The 13,734-nt window shown below is 44.8% G+C and overlaps 1 protein-coding gene across 4 annotated transcripts; it reads left to right on the top strand.

Moving 5' to 3' along the window:
• The first annotated feature begins 679 nt into the window (after positions 1-679).
• MAPK15 (mitogen-activated protein kinase 15) lies at positions 680-13,645 on the top strand. 4 transcript variants are annotated; one of them, XM_051971399.1, is made up of 14 exons: positions 680-837; positions 2,518-2,616; positions 2,742-2,771; positions 4,343-4,433; positions 4,567-4,697; positions 5,217-5,380; positions 5,840-5,979; positions 6,332-6,389; positions 9,622-9,759; positions 10,214-10,319; positions 10,856-11,096; positions 11,394-11,512; positions 12,704-12,835; positions 13,132-13,645. In XM_051971399.1, exons 1-14 carry the CDS (start codon positions 769-771, stop codon positions 13,351-13,353), a joined length of 1,740 nt encoding a protein of 579 aa, XP_051827359.1. In that variant the 5' UTR covers positions 680-768; the 3' UTR covers positions 13,354-13,645. The 4 variants fall into 4 exon arrangements, with proteins under 4 accessions (XP_051827359.1, XP_051827360.1, XP_051827361.1 ...); XM_051971400.1 differs by lacking the exon at positions 2,742-2,771; XM_051971401.1 differs by lacking the exon at positions 5,840-5,979 and having other exon boundaries at positions 9,626-9,759.
• Positions 13,646-13,734: the final 89 nt, after the last annotated feature.

The following is a 13,734-nucleotide window of genomic DNA, read 5'->3' as shown; positions in this document are numbered from 1 at the left end:
TTTGTAAAGCACTTAGCACTCTGCCTGGCACATAATAGACACTTTATAACTGCTAGTTGTTTTATTATTATTATTTTAAAAGGGAAATAAAGTTAGCTTCCCAAGACCTGCTGACCCTTGTTCATTGGTTTAGACGTATACCCGCCTGTACAAATATGGCGACCTAACAGCACGCATGCTCAGACTAGGACACACCCCCTAGAATTTGACAAATCCATGTCATTCTTTGAGTCTCATTTTCCTCTCCTAATTTCAACCGTTCCAGCCCTCAATTTTTCGACAAATGTCGACTAAGGAAAGACAGGATAATTAACAAAATGAGCCTGCAAAAATAATGGAAACCAATCGGTGAGAAAAAAGAAAACAAGGAAATTCTCAGAAACCTCCATTCCACAACCGGACTTAATAGTAAGGGGCGGAGAAGACTATTGGACGGAGGGGAGTGACACGAGCACGAGGGCGGAGCCTGGAAGGCGGTCACGGGGCGTGGTTAACTTTAAGCCACTCCCCAGGGGATGTGCCCCGGTGCTTCCGGAAGTCAAGTCCGAGAAGAGAAAGAGGGCTGGGCCAAACTGGAGGAAAGGGCCAGGCTTCCCCGCGCACCATCCTCGGATTGGCCCAGAGGCGCCGGCGTCTGCGCAAGCGCAGCATCTCCTCTGGTTTCCACAGCAACGGGTTCAACAGCTGCCTCTGAGGAAAGGAAAGCGGTGAGAAACTGGGGAGCTGATCAGAAGCGAAGGAATCTCAAGAAACTGGGCGTCTTCGGCCATGAGTTCGGTGGAGGTGGACGAACACGTGGCCCAGCGCTACCTCATCAAGCGGCGGCTCGGGAAGGGGGTGAGAGACCCGGTTCTGAGGGCGCTCCTGATGTGTGCGGAAAGACCCAGCCGGATTTGCTTCTGAAGACACTGCGGTCTGTGGGGGACCCAGGGGGGAGTCTCCTGTCTGAGGAGACACACTCCCGCCTGTTCTCAGGGGGCCCCAAGGCCTGATGAGTGCCAAGCCCCCGCTCAGAGGGAACCCCATGTCTGAGGAGACACACCCCCTCCCCCTCTCCTGATGCCTCGGTGTCTGAGGGGAGCTCGGGACCCTGCCCTGGGGAGCCCCTATCTAAGGAGAGACACAGCTCCTCATGGAGCCTCATGATCCAAGGGGAACTGGGGGTCCCCCCTTCCCCTCCTTAAGGAAATTCCTGATAGGAGAGGAACTTCAACTCCCCCTTGTTCTCAAAGGGCCCCTTGATCTGAGGGAGACTCAAGGCCCTGGCCCCAGGGAACCCGCTTTCTGAGAAAACCCCCCCTTATGTCCTCAAGACCTCCCCTGATCTGAGAGGGAATTAGGACCCCCATCCTCAGTGAGCCTCCTAAGTCTCTCTTCTCTTGTCTGGAAAGGACCCTAGGATCTGCTAAGGAGACCCTGGTATAAAAGAAAGATACCATTCCCACCTCCCATCCCACCCCCTTAAGGAGCCTCTGGTCTGTGAAAGGTCCAGGGGCCACCCTCTTTTAAGAGGAGGGGACATACCCTTTGCCTTCAAGAAGCAGAGGGTTTATAGAAAATTCAAGGATTTGCCCTCAGGGAGCTTGTTACTGAAGGGGGTAACCACCTTGGGACTCTGTGGACTCAGAGCTCTACCATTAGGGAATCCCCAGCTTGAGGAGGATAAAAGGCCTCACCTGTACCAAGGGTCCTCTGGTCCATGAGAGATTCTTACTCTTAGAGAGCCCAGCCCCCCTCCTTCAAAAGTGGATAGGGAGCTCTGCCCTCAGGGGAACCCCTGCAGGAGGAAGATTCCAAGTACTGCTTATCTGCTAGAGGATGATCTGAACAGACTTGGGGCTCTGCCCTTAGGGAGCCCCTGGACCTGGCCCTCAGAAGGACATCTGGTTTGTCTTATCAGGACACTCCTGGATGTGCTCTGGTTTGTCTTATCAGGACACTCCTGGATGTGCTCTCAGGAAGTGTTCTATCTGAGAGGAAAACATGTGCTCTTTTGGGAAGGGAACCCCTGGTCTGAAAGGGAAACCCAGCACTGCTCAATTCAAAGGAGGGGAAACAAAGACATTGAGACAAGAAAGTAGATTAGTGTCAAGTTTAGGCATTTTGGTTGTTTTTTTTTGTTTTGTTTTGTTTTTTTTTACAGTGGAAAAAAACTGCAATTAAGAGTTGTGTAATGTATAATATATCCCCTGCTGATTTTACCCCATTGGCTCTTTCTACATAGTTAGGGTTATGTCTCCCTTAGATACTCCTTGGCTGTGGAGGTCTCTGGCTAAATCCTGAAACTAACCCTGGCCTTTTGAACTAGGACAAACTAGAGTTGGGTGCTGAAGAACAGGTATAGTAGGAATTGTTAGAGAAGAAGTGAGGAATGGATTCTAAGAAGACCCACCACTAGCATCAGGTTGTGGAGAGGACAGAGATCAGTGATGAGACTATCCTAGTTGGGGTAGGACCCTGGCCACCCTACCTTCCAGGTTCTATGGAAAGGAAAAGGCACGGTTTCTGCTCTCTCAGGCCTATGGCATCGTTTGGAAAGCTGTAGATCGAAGGACAGGGGAAATCGTGGCCATCAAGAAGATCTTTGATGCGTTCAGAAACAAGACAGATGCACAGGTGAAGGAAATAATGGATATTTGGAAGGGAGGGGGAAAGGTCATGGTAGAAGGCACAGACATGTTGGGGAAATGAGATCAATAACATCACATACCACTAGCAATACCCTTTGTGTTTTATTACAGAGAACATTCAGAGAAATCACGTTTCTCCAGGTGAGCAACTATGAAATGACATGGCCTAGCCTCAGGCAGACAGCACTCTTTAGAGACATAAATACTGTCCAGGTTCATGCTTACATGGATGAACTTGTGATTTCATTGATGTGGGTACTCTGTCCAGTGGTTCAGACTTATCTGTACCTAATCAGACTCACTCCTATATCAGAAACCTCTCAAGGGGAAATCTAGTGTAGGGAGGGAATCACAAAATTTCAGAATTAGAAGAGTTCTCAGTGACCATCTAATCCAGGGATCCTCAAACTACGGCCCATGGGCCAGATGCAGCAGCTGAGGATGTTTATCCCCCTCACCCAGGGCTATGAAGTTTCTTTATTTAAAGGCCCACAAAACAAAGTTTTTGTTTTTATGATGGTCCGGCCCTCCAACAGTCTGAGGGACAGTGAACTGGCCCCCTGTTTTAAAAGTTTGAGGACCCCTGATCTAATCCAATAAATATTCCCTTGATGTATACAACTGCCAGCCTTCCAGATTTTACTTGACAATCACTGTGCTTTAGAAGAATCCATTTAGCAGCTATATGCAACAAAGGCTGGATATAAAATCATATGAAGAAGATATGGGAAACTTTCATATTTATCAATGATGTGAAAATCATATATGCCAATGAGATCATATTAAGAGAATAAAAAATGAGAACCCTAGCCACATCATTGAGATGGGACAACACTGTTCAGTTCTGGACACCACATTTTCAAGGGATAGTGACAAAATTGGAGCACAGAGAAAGGCAACTTGAATGATGACATCAGAAATCATACCATTTCAGGATTGTCTGAAGGAAATGGGAATGTTTGGCCTGGAAAAGAAAAAGTTGGCACATGATCCTTTGCTTTCAAGTATTTGAGAAGTAGTATATGAGTGAGGAATAAGAGTTTTTTAACTCATTTCCAGAAAAAAAAGAAATAGGAATTAAGTAGAAATACTTGGGTAACAGATCCCAGTTTAACATAAGAAAAAATATCCTAACAATTAAAATTTCAAAAGTGATATGAGTGATCCTTCTTCTTCATTCTTCATTCTTCATTCAGGTAGTAGAAATGCTTATTGGACATTTCTTAGAGCAGAAGCAACCAGTAGGGCATATATGAACCATAATACTCCTGTGGTCCCAACCAGATTAAAAGGTAATTGGGAAATATTTAACAAAATAAAAATACAATAAAACATAGGCAACATTAACATTTAAAACTCAGCAAACATGCAATCCACATGGATCCTTATGTACAGATTAGTAGTTCCTGTTTCTATTTGAGTTTAACACCCTTGTTGTAGAAGGTAATTCTTTTTAGATGAGACTAAATGATGTTTAAGATTCCTTCCCACTCTGAGATTGTATGATTCTGTACTTCACACACTCAAGTTTATAGATTCTCTTCAAATTCTATTAGAGACTACTCACAGGAACAAGGGGCCTCGAGAGTGACAAAGACTGGAACCAAGGAAGACTCCTAATTGACTTGTCTCCTTGCCCCTTCTGGACCACCAGGTCAGTGTCAGCCAAGCCTTTATGTAGCTCTTGCTGATTTGTGACTTTTCACCCTCAGGAGTTTGATAATCACCCCAACATTATCCGGCTTCTGAATGTCATCAGGGCAGAAAATGACAGGGACATTTACCTAGTATTTGAATCCATGGGTGAGTGACTTCCTTTTCCCTCATTCCCCGAAATTATATACATAGGTGGATGAATATGTTTTAACATTATCTCATTATCCCATTTCCCAAATTCCCACTCCCCTGACCACTGAGCCCCATATTTCCCCTGCAGACACAGACCTGCATTCTGTCATCCGGAAAGGGAACCTGCTGAAGGATATTCATAAATGTTACATCCTTTACCAGCTTCTGTGTGCAACCAAATTCATTCACTCAGGGAATGTCATCCACAGAGACCAAAAGGTGAACCCCTCCAGGTCCTATCCATTCCTTTCCACCTTTTCCCTATTCTTCTTACTGGCACCTGCTTCATCAAGCCCCCATATCACTTATTCCTTCAGAATCCTCACTGACTCCTAGTGTAGAGTCCTTACACCTAACAAAAAAGAAAGGGATAAGATTTCCTGTAACATAACATTCCAGATTTTTCCTAGCAACTCAGAATTAAGACACTACTCTAAAAATTCACAAACATACATCAATCTATTATTTCTCCCATCAAGATCTTCACACCATTCTCTCAGACTCACTTTTTCCTAGGATCCTCATCTTCAATCTCAAGGTACCCATTTCTCAGGTACACCTGAGAAAAGTGCTGATTATTATTCTCATATCTGTCCTCATATCTCCCCCAAAACATTATAACAGTTTTCCCAACTTTTACATATACAAATCCAAGATCCTTAATCTTCTCTCGTCCTTTAGCCCTCCCAACTTTCACATATACAAACCCAAGATCCTTAACCTTCTCTCGTCCTTTAGCCCTCCAATGTTCTTCTGGATGCTGACTGTTGTGTAAAACTCTGTGACTTTGGCCTTGCACGTTCCCTGAGTCAACTTCATGAAGAACCAGGGAACCCAGCCCTGACAGAATATGTGGCTACACGCTGGTACCGAGCCCCAGAAATCCTGTTGTCTTCACACCGGTAATGGGGAAACCTGGAGAAGGGTGAAACACCAGGAAAACAGGGATAAGGAGGCGAATAGCAACTTTCATACTGAGCCCTAAAGATCCTTCTGACTTCCTTTTTTTTTTTGATATTTTATTTTATTTTATTTAATAATAACTTTATATTGACAGAATCCATGCCAGGGTAATTTTTTTTACAACATTATCCCTTGCACTTGTTTCTGTCCTGATTTTTCCCCTCCCTCCCTCTACCCCCTCCCCTAGATGGCAAGCAGTCCTATATAAGTTAGATATGTCCTTCTGACCTTCCTACTAGCATTTCCTCCCGGCTACCTTGTCACCAATCCTTCTCCCCTCTCCCTGTCACCAATCCCAGGCATGCCTTCATCTTCCCACCTCCACTCCTCCAACAACCCCATCCTTACCTTACCTTCCTCCCTCATTCTAGGCATGTCTTTACCCCCTGACCCTGCAGGTATACACAGGGTGTGGACATGTGGAGCTTGGGCTGTATCCTGGGGGAGATGCTGCTTGGGAGACCTTTGTTCCCAGGAACTTCTACCCTCAACCAGCTTGAGCTAATCCTGGCAGCCATCCCAACCCCAAACAGAGAGGGTGAGCACTAGCTGAGGAGATAGTCATTCCATCCCTGACTGGTGTTTCAACCATATTAGCACACAATCACTAAATAGCTGGATATCTCCCTGTCCTTTCTAGACCTTTTGTGGTCTGAGAGGATGAGATTGAACAAGGAACTGTCCTTTCTGATCCCAGTTGGAGTAAATGAGGATGATTGACAGTTGGGGGTAGGGGAGTCATCCTAGCCCCTCTCCTGTGGGTGAGAGTGACCAGGGAGAATAGTCATTCTACCCTTGGCCAGAGGAGGTCCCCCAGGACCATTTTTGAACCCCTGTCCCTCCTTTGTTTATTCTATTTCATGCTACTACCTTCTGCTCTCTATACCCAGACTTCCTGGCCATGGGCTCAGAGTACAGTGCTTGTGTCCTCCAGCGCATGGGCCCCCGGTAAGTGTGGGCTTGAAGGGAAAGGGTTTAGGCAGGACTAATGCTTCTTTTATCTTCTTAATATGTTGGGATCAGTCACTTAGTTCTAATATGGAAAGTAACTAAACATTGGACACAATATTTTCTGAGTCAAAGGCCAAAATGATCTCAGAAATTAGGGGGTATTGGTAAGAAACTGATGAAACAAGGTATCTCATGGCATTTCTCAAGTAAAAGATCCCCAGTTGGATCAACGCCACCAGTTTTGGATAACTTTTCACTACCCACTATACAGAGTATTAAAAGAAGGATGTTTTATCCTCCAAAGACCCTAACTTGGAGATCACAGCCTCTTCCCTCTCCTCTTCTTCCTCTTCTTTCTCCTCTTTTCCCCTCTTCCTCTCCTTTTTCTCCTCACCTCCATCCTCCTCCTCCACCCCAACTTTTTAATATACCTCTTTTGGTGGCACTATTTACCCTGCCATCATTCACAACTATATTTTACTATAATATTAGTGAATATTGAAATATAAATTATATGTAGAAATGTTTCCGTTACAATTCTACATTTATTCAATATCTAATACATGTGAGGAGCTAAATAGACGCAAGAGTTACAAAGATAGGAAATTATTCTGTCCCTGTTCTCTAGGAGTTACATCTATTACAAGGATGACCCATATATATTACAATTTATCTGTATACAGGAAAGAGTAAACTGAGAATAATGGGAAAATTTAGACAAAATACCTTTAAGAAAAATCTGACGAAAGCTCCAAAACCCTGGAGAAGGATCATTCCTCAATCAAACCTCAAAGGAGGAGAATTTTTAATCAATAGAGAAGAAAAAAGAGAATATTCTCTGGTAGAGAGCCAGTGATAATGCATAGAGGTAGGAGAGGTCACAATCACTCTAGTTTGACTGAAATAATAGAGTGTATCAAAGGGAATAAATCAGTTAATTCAGTCTTATGTTTAGTGATCAAATCCATTAGAAACATGTATTTATTATATCAAGCAGCTGCATAGAGGATTTTCCTGGTGTACAGATCTTGCTACTCAACTAAATGTCCCAATTTGGCATAAGAATTCTAGTCTTTAAATATCCTTCCAGAAAATCCTAGGTAATTATTTCACTTTAGAGAGCTTATATTAAAGGTACAAATAAAAAACAGGTGGTTTCTCTAAGAAAGGAAAACAAGTAAATGATATATTTTATGATGTAAGATTTCAACTGTAACATATAACTTCATTAACTCTAGGATGAAACATAAGTATTATAAATACAGAGATTCAAGAAATAGCTAAGATGAAAACAAGCCCAGTCTTTAATAATAAAAATGCTTAATATCATCCAAAATGTGATAGCAATCATTCCAAACTTTTTTGTTCTGAGAACCTCTTTCAACAGCAATAAAATGTGTTGTGAATCCTCAGTAAAAGAATAGTGTAGAAAAGGTAGGAAACAGCACATGATCTGGAAGTGGCCTTAAGGAAAATATAAAAACATGTTTAGTTAGGGAATGAATGATAGGAAAATGCTCACTTCTGGGCATAGCTCATATAAGGGTTTCCAAGGGGTCCTTGGTTCTGGACATTTCCATTTACTTTTAGGAAGATAACCTAGCAGCAATATGTAAAAATATGAGAGATTCCTGTTGATGGGACAGAATACAGGAATCTAATAAGATAAAATTTAAGAGATGTTAATATTTATACTTAGATTCAAATTCAATATAACATGTATGTATTCTCTACTTATTATATACCCTGTCGTAGGTGCTGGGAATACACTAACAAAAAATAAAACAGTCCTTGCCCTTGTAAAGTTTATATTCTATTGGGGAAAAAAAGAAGAAAAGGTCAACTTCACAAGTATAAGATGGGAAAGATTTGGGGAGACAATATTTCACCTGAAAAAAGATCTAGGAGATGTAGTAACCTGGAAGCACAGGCATAGAGGCATCTGAAGGTACATCAACACACACTTAGTGTCCAGGACTAGGGAGAAAATGGTTCCTTTGGACTCTGATCACGTTGCATCTTGTGAGCACATGTTGTACTCAATTCTGGAATATTGATAAAGTGGAAAGAATCCAAAATAGACAGCCAGGATGGTGAAGGATCTTGGAACTTTGCCATAGGAGCATCAGTTGAAATAACTGGGGATAGTTTGCCTAAAGAGGAAAAAAACAGCAGAGACATGATAGTTCTCAGATATTTAAAAAAACTTTCATGAGGAAAAAGGATTCAATTTGTTCAATTTGATTCCAGAGAACAATTAGCAAGAATTGGGGTGTTACTAAGAGGCAATTTTAGGTTTAACAAAAGGGAAAACTTACTAACAATGAAAGTTGTTCTACTGAAGTAGAATTGAGTGCCTTGGAAGAGAGTGGCTCCCCCTCTCTTCAGACTGTCTTCAAAGTCAAGGCTGGATAACTTCACATGAGATATTTTGTAAAGGTTTTCATTCAATCTGAGGCTGGACTAGATAGCTTCTGAGGTTCCTTTCAACTCAACTTTTGTGATGTGATTCCTGATTCTAAATTCACCTGGCATCTATCACAATCAGTACCCCACAAATTCCCCAGGACTCTTTTCTTCTCTATTTCCTCTTTCCCTTCTTACCTTCCTTCCCACTCTTCTGCTCTACCCGTCATCCATCCCTCCTGCCCTATTGCCTTCACCTTCTCTCTTAACCTCCTTTTACCTCAGCTCTCGCCTTTTCTCCTTCCCTCCTTTTTGCTTTTAATATTACAAATTCTTCTCCAATTAATCCTGCCTCTTGTTTTTCCTTTTCCAGTCTTTCTCAATTCCTACCTTCACCACAACTCAGATATCTCTGGTGCCCAATAGTAGCCAAGGACTACAGGTCCTCCTCCCTAGACATCTCTTAGGCTTTATTCTTTTGCATCAAGCAAATAAGAACACATTTCACAAGTTAGAATTCCTGGATTCAAGAGAACCCCAAGATGTATCAGTTATGAGACCATGGGTCAAAGATTTTACCACTCTGAGCTTCATTTTATCAGCTATCCTTCCACTACCTACCTCTTAGATGGTTGTAAGAAAAGCATTTTGTAAGCAGCAGTGCACAATAGAACTGTGGTTGGTTCGACATCCCTGAGGTGGAACTGCCACAGCCACAGCAGCAGATCTGTCTGGGGCTAGAGGGCATGGTGAGTGACAGTGGAGCTCCCAGATTTGGGATAACAAGTGACCAAAATGTGGTAAGATCAGCACTTGCCTCTAGGCAGCTAGTGACCCTGGACTCCCGCCTCCCACCAACCACTCCTCCTGAGGCCTTGGATCTCTTGCAACGACTACTAGTATTTGACCCGGAGAAGCGTCTGACGGCAGATGAGGCTCTCAGGCACCCCTATGTGAGGAGGTAAGGAGAGAGCAGGGGTGGTTGAGGGAGGCCCCAGGGGAGGCTGACAGGAAGGGAAGGCCAGAAGTGAGGAGCTAAGGAGGAGAGAGAATGAGAGGGAACAGAGACAGAGGGCAAGATTTACAAGCTCCCAAATAAGTGTAATGACGGGGGTGGAAGAGCGAAGGGAGGCCAGGACTCGTCAGGGATGGGGAGCAGAGAGAATGAAGGAATGGAGGAGAGATTGAGGGAGGGTAGAAAATGCGGAGTTGATGAGCTGATGATAAAGGAATCCCTAGGGATTCCCAGTGAGGCCAGCAGCAGCAGCAAGTTAAGATGGAGAACAGGCTGAGGTCATAGAAGTCCCTGTCCTAGCCATATCCCTCATATGTGTGAGTAGAGAGATGGGGTATATGAAGGGCTTCCTGGGACAACAGTTTCTCTCTCTAAATTTCCCTCTGATCTCTAACCCCAGATTCCACTGTCCAGCCAAGGAACCAGCCCTGGAGTATGAAATAATCTTGCCTGTGGATGATGGTGTGCAACTCTCTGTGGTGGACTATCGCAACCGACTTTACAAGGTGACCTCCAAGAGCCTCTGCCTCTTTCTCTAGGAGACACACAGGCGTGCATGTATCCCCATGCACTCGCCTATGGAGGTGTATGTATGTGTGCCTGGCATTGTGCATACATGTGTGAGCTCCTGCACACCTGTGTGCACACAGATGCTCACAGGCACTGCCCATGACATGCCCTGCATACATACCTGCACGGAGTGTGCGCATGCTCACGCACACACACACACACACACACACACACAATCCTCCCAGAACCTGGATGGAGCTACTTGGAATTCCCCTGGTCATCTCCTTGTCAAGTGTTTTCATGAGTTCTTTCTAAATACAATTTAATATTTCCCCACCTCAAGCCACAGAATTTGACTTGCCTGATTATCGGTCCCTTCCCATGACATTTTCATTCCCACTCTTAAGTATTCCTTCAATTCAGGAAATCCTTCAATTCATGTTCTATACCCCATAAATTATTCCCTCAGCCTAGAATTTCCCTCAGATTATCCCTTGACCAATAGTGCCTCCTTTTGGGACTTTTCCTCTAGATGATCCTGGATCGAAGGGCCAACAGTCGGCTCCAAAGGCTGGAGATTCAGAGAGAAGTGATGGGGGATCTTCCCCGGTCAAGCTCTGTACCCTTGCCCTCCCAGAAGGATCCTCTCCTGCAGAACTATACCTCTGAGTCCACCCAGGCTCTGGGGGAACAGCCCCAAACCTCCGCCCTGAGGGAACGTCGAGCACAAATCCCTGGACCCAGGCCACAGAGTGAACCTGCCCCCAGCCGTGGTATGTGATCTCTGACCCTATCTCCTAATATAAAAATGCTGGTCTTGCTATCCCATCCTGAATCCCATCCTCACCTCCAATGGCATGTGACTCCTTGACCCTTCAAATGTACTGTGCTTGATCTGAATCCATAGTATTTTACTCAACACCCTCCTCCCCATGTGTGTTATAACACTTGACCACAACATGGTATTTGATCCCCTGACCCATTCCCACACAATTATAATTCTAGACCTCAGATAGGTATAAACCCTTACCTTTACCATGATGTGCTCCTTCCCCTCACCCCAAACATAGACACCCTTGGTCCCCGGCAGGGGCCAGCACCTTCCAGTTGGCTACAACATCGAGGTTTCTCAGGGAAGAGGCGACAATCATGTTGGGGTGATACTCGCACGCTGACTGGCCCATTTGGGGTAAGATGATTCATTCTTATCAGCTAACACCTGCTATGTACAATGTCTTAAGCTGGGCTTTGCTAGACTAGGAAAGTACAGAAGGGAAGGACTTCCCTGTCCTCTGAGAACTCACAGTATAATCTGACCACCATGACATGGTCAGTCAGTGAAGAACAAATTGAAATCAGTGTAAGACCCAAGAAAGGAGAGATCACTTCCATTTGGGCTTAAGTGGTGGCAATAGAGAAAGCTTCATGGAGGAAATGACAATGGATGAGGTCTCCACAGAACCAAGGGCTGCAGCAGGCAGAGATTGGGATTAAAATGTGTTCTGTTCCAGGAAGAGAGAATGACTTATGAGATGCACAGACATGGGAGGGTCAATCAGCACTAGAGTCTAGTCTGAAGCAGTCCAGTTTAGTTAGAATATAAAGTATGTGAAAGGGAAGAGGGTAAGGGAAGATAAGAAAGATGAAGGGATCCTAACCAAACAGGGCCTTAAGGGCAAGGCTAAGAAAGATTCTCCTACAGAATGACAGGGAGTCACTGGAAGGTTTTAGTTAAGGAAAGGATGTGGTCAGACCTGGATGATGGATGGGAGGAGGAGAGATTTAAAGCAGAAAAACAATGTTAAAGTGCTTGCTATGGGAGAGCAAAAGATGAATGTAGAAGCTGCAGTAAAGGTAGAATCAGTAGGGTTTGGAAAGTAATTGGATGTGGCGGGGGGGAGGGGATAATGAAGTCCAAGATTACTTGGAGGAATTGGTCTAGAAGAGGACGGGGAGAAGGGAGAGGAGGAGGAGGAGGATATCACCAACAAAATTAAGGAAGTTAAGAAAAGGAGGTTTTGGAGGGAAGATGATTTCAATCTCAAACATGTCAAGTTGAAGGACATCTATGTGGAAATGTCCAGGAGGTGTTTGGAAATAAGAGTTGGGGGCTTAGGAGAGAGACTGAAACTGCATAAAAGTGAATAGCACCACAAGGAGAAGTGGAAAGAACAGTGGAAGAATGAAATTTGAGGCATCCAGACCCCCTCCAGACCATCTCCTTTCTCTGACCTCTGTAGCCACCTCCTGGTCTTTTCTTTGTCCCTCCACTTTTCAGTAGCATTGCTGGGGTTCTCAGGGCCCCATCTCAGGATCCAATTGCTCACCTCAGGGCAATAATCCTGTCTGCATCCAGCAAGAGTTGACACTTCTATTTTAGGAGAAGCCAGGCCTCAGATGGACCGGGCCTAACAGCTTCCTCACTACCCACGCAGCCGCAGTGACCAACCAGGCCCTCATGCGCAAGGACAGCTCCCTGATGGGCGTCATGACTTCCACCAGCACCCGCCTGGTGAGGGAAACCAGCCGCTGACTCTCCCTAGCTGTTAAGTCACCTGAGAACCTGGGTGTGAATCCCAGCTTTGCTATGAGATCTGACCAAGTCACTCACTCGCCCTTTCTGACTTTTAGTTGCTTACAAGCTTGGGTCCCTTCTCCCTCTAAATCTCATGATCCCGATTGTCCTTCTCCTGACACTGGTCATCTCACTCCTGGTGCACACTATCCCCTTCCTGACATTTCCCAGCATTAACTGGCCACTCCAGATGCTGATCCACTCTCCCCTCATCAATTCTTGTTTTCTCCCAGGTCCCTCGCCTGCCCCCTGGCTCTACTCAGGATGCTCGACCTCTCCTGCGTCCTGCAAGGAGGATGTTCCAGTCCTCTGCCTCCCAGGGGACCATAGGGGCAGCCAGGGCCTCCCTGGGAGGCTATTCCCAGGCCTATGGTACCATCTGCAGGTCAGCCCTGTATGGTCTACCCCTCTCTTATTCCTCCCTTCATCCCCTCCCCCATGTACCTCCATCCTGATTCTCTTCTAAAGACAACCTAATTTTTTCTCTTATGTACTTTTTCCAATCCTTGACTAGTCCCTATCTGCCCAGAGATATCCCCAACCTGCCTCACCCTATGGACTTCGCTCATCTGATTTCCCATGACCCTCTGAACCTTTTATTTCTTTACTCAGACATTCTCTATATATAGGATCCCTCATCTCTGACTCACTCAATGGGATCTCTAGCTTGGAGAATGTTTGGCCTCAGCCCTTTACCCTTCCCAAAAACATCAACATTTTAAAAAATAAAGTCTCTGATTTTCTGTATCTTTTGATATTCCTCCAGCATAGGGAATTGAGCTTCCCTAAACCCTGACTTCCCTTTTCTTGCCCTATAACCAGGACCATATAACCCC

This window comes from Antechinus flavipes, chromosome 1 (assembly GCF_016432865.1).
Source record: "Antechinus flavipes isolate AdamAnt ecotype Samford, QLD, Australia chromosome 1, AdamAnt_v2, whole genome shotgun sequence".
Classification (NCBI taxonomy): Eukaryota; Metazoa; Chordata; class Mammalia; order Dasyuromorphia; family Dasyuridae; genus Antechinus; species Antechinus flavipes.
The sequence above is the reverse complement of the archived record's forward strand: the minus strand, read 5'-3'. Positions and strand labels throughout refer to the sequence as shown.

Bases quoted from the DNA above. Each gene is read 5' to 3' on its own strand.
- MAPK15 (XM_051971399.1), top strand. From the start codon at position 769: ATGAGTTCGGTGGAGGTGGACGAACACGTGGCCCAGCGCTACCTCATC. The intron at 4,698-5,216 runs GTGAACCCCTCC...CTCGTCCTTTAG, and splicing joins TCATCCACAGAGACCAAAAG to CCCTCCAATGTTCTTCTGGA. The intron at 6,390-9,621 runs GTAAGTGTGGGC...ACTTGCCTCTAG, and splicing joins CTCCAGCGCATGGGCCCCCG to GCAGCTAGTGACCCTGGACT.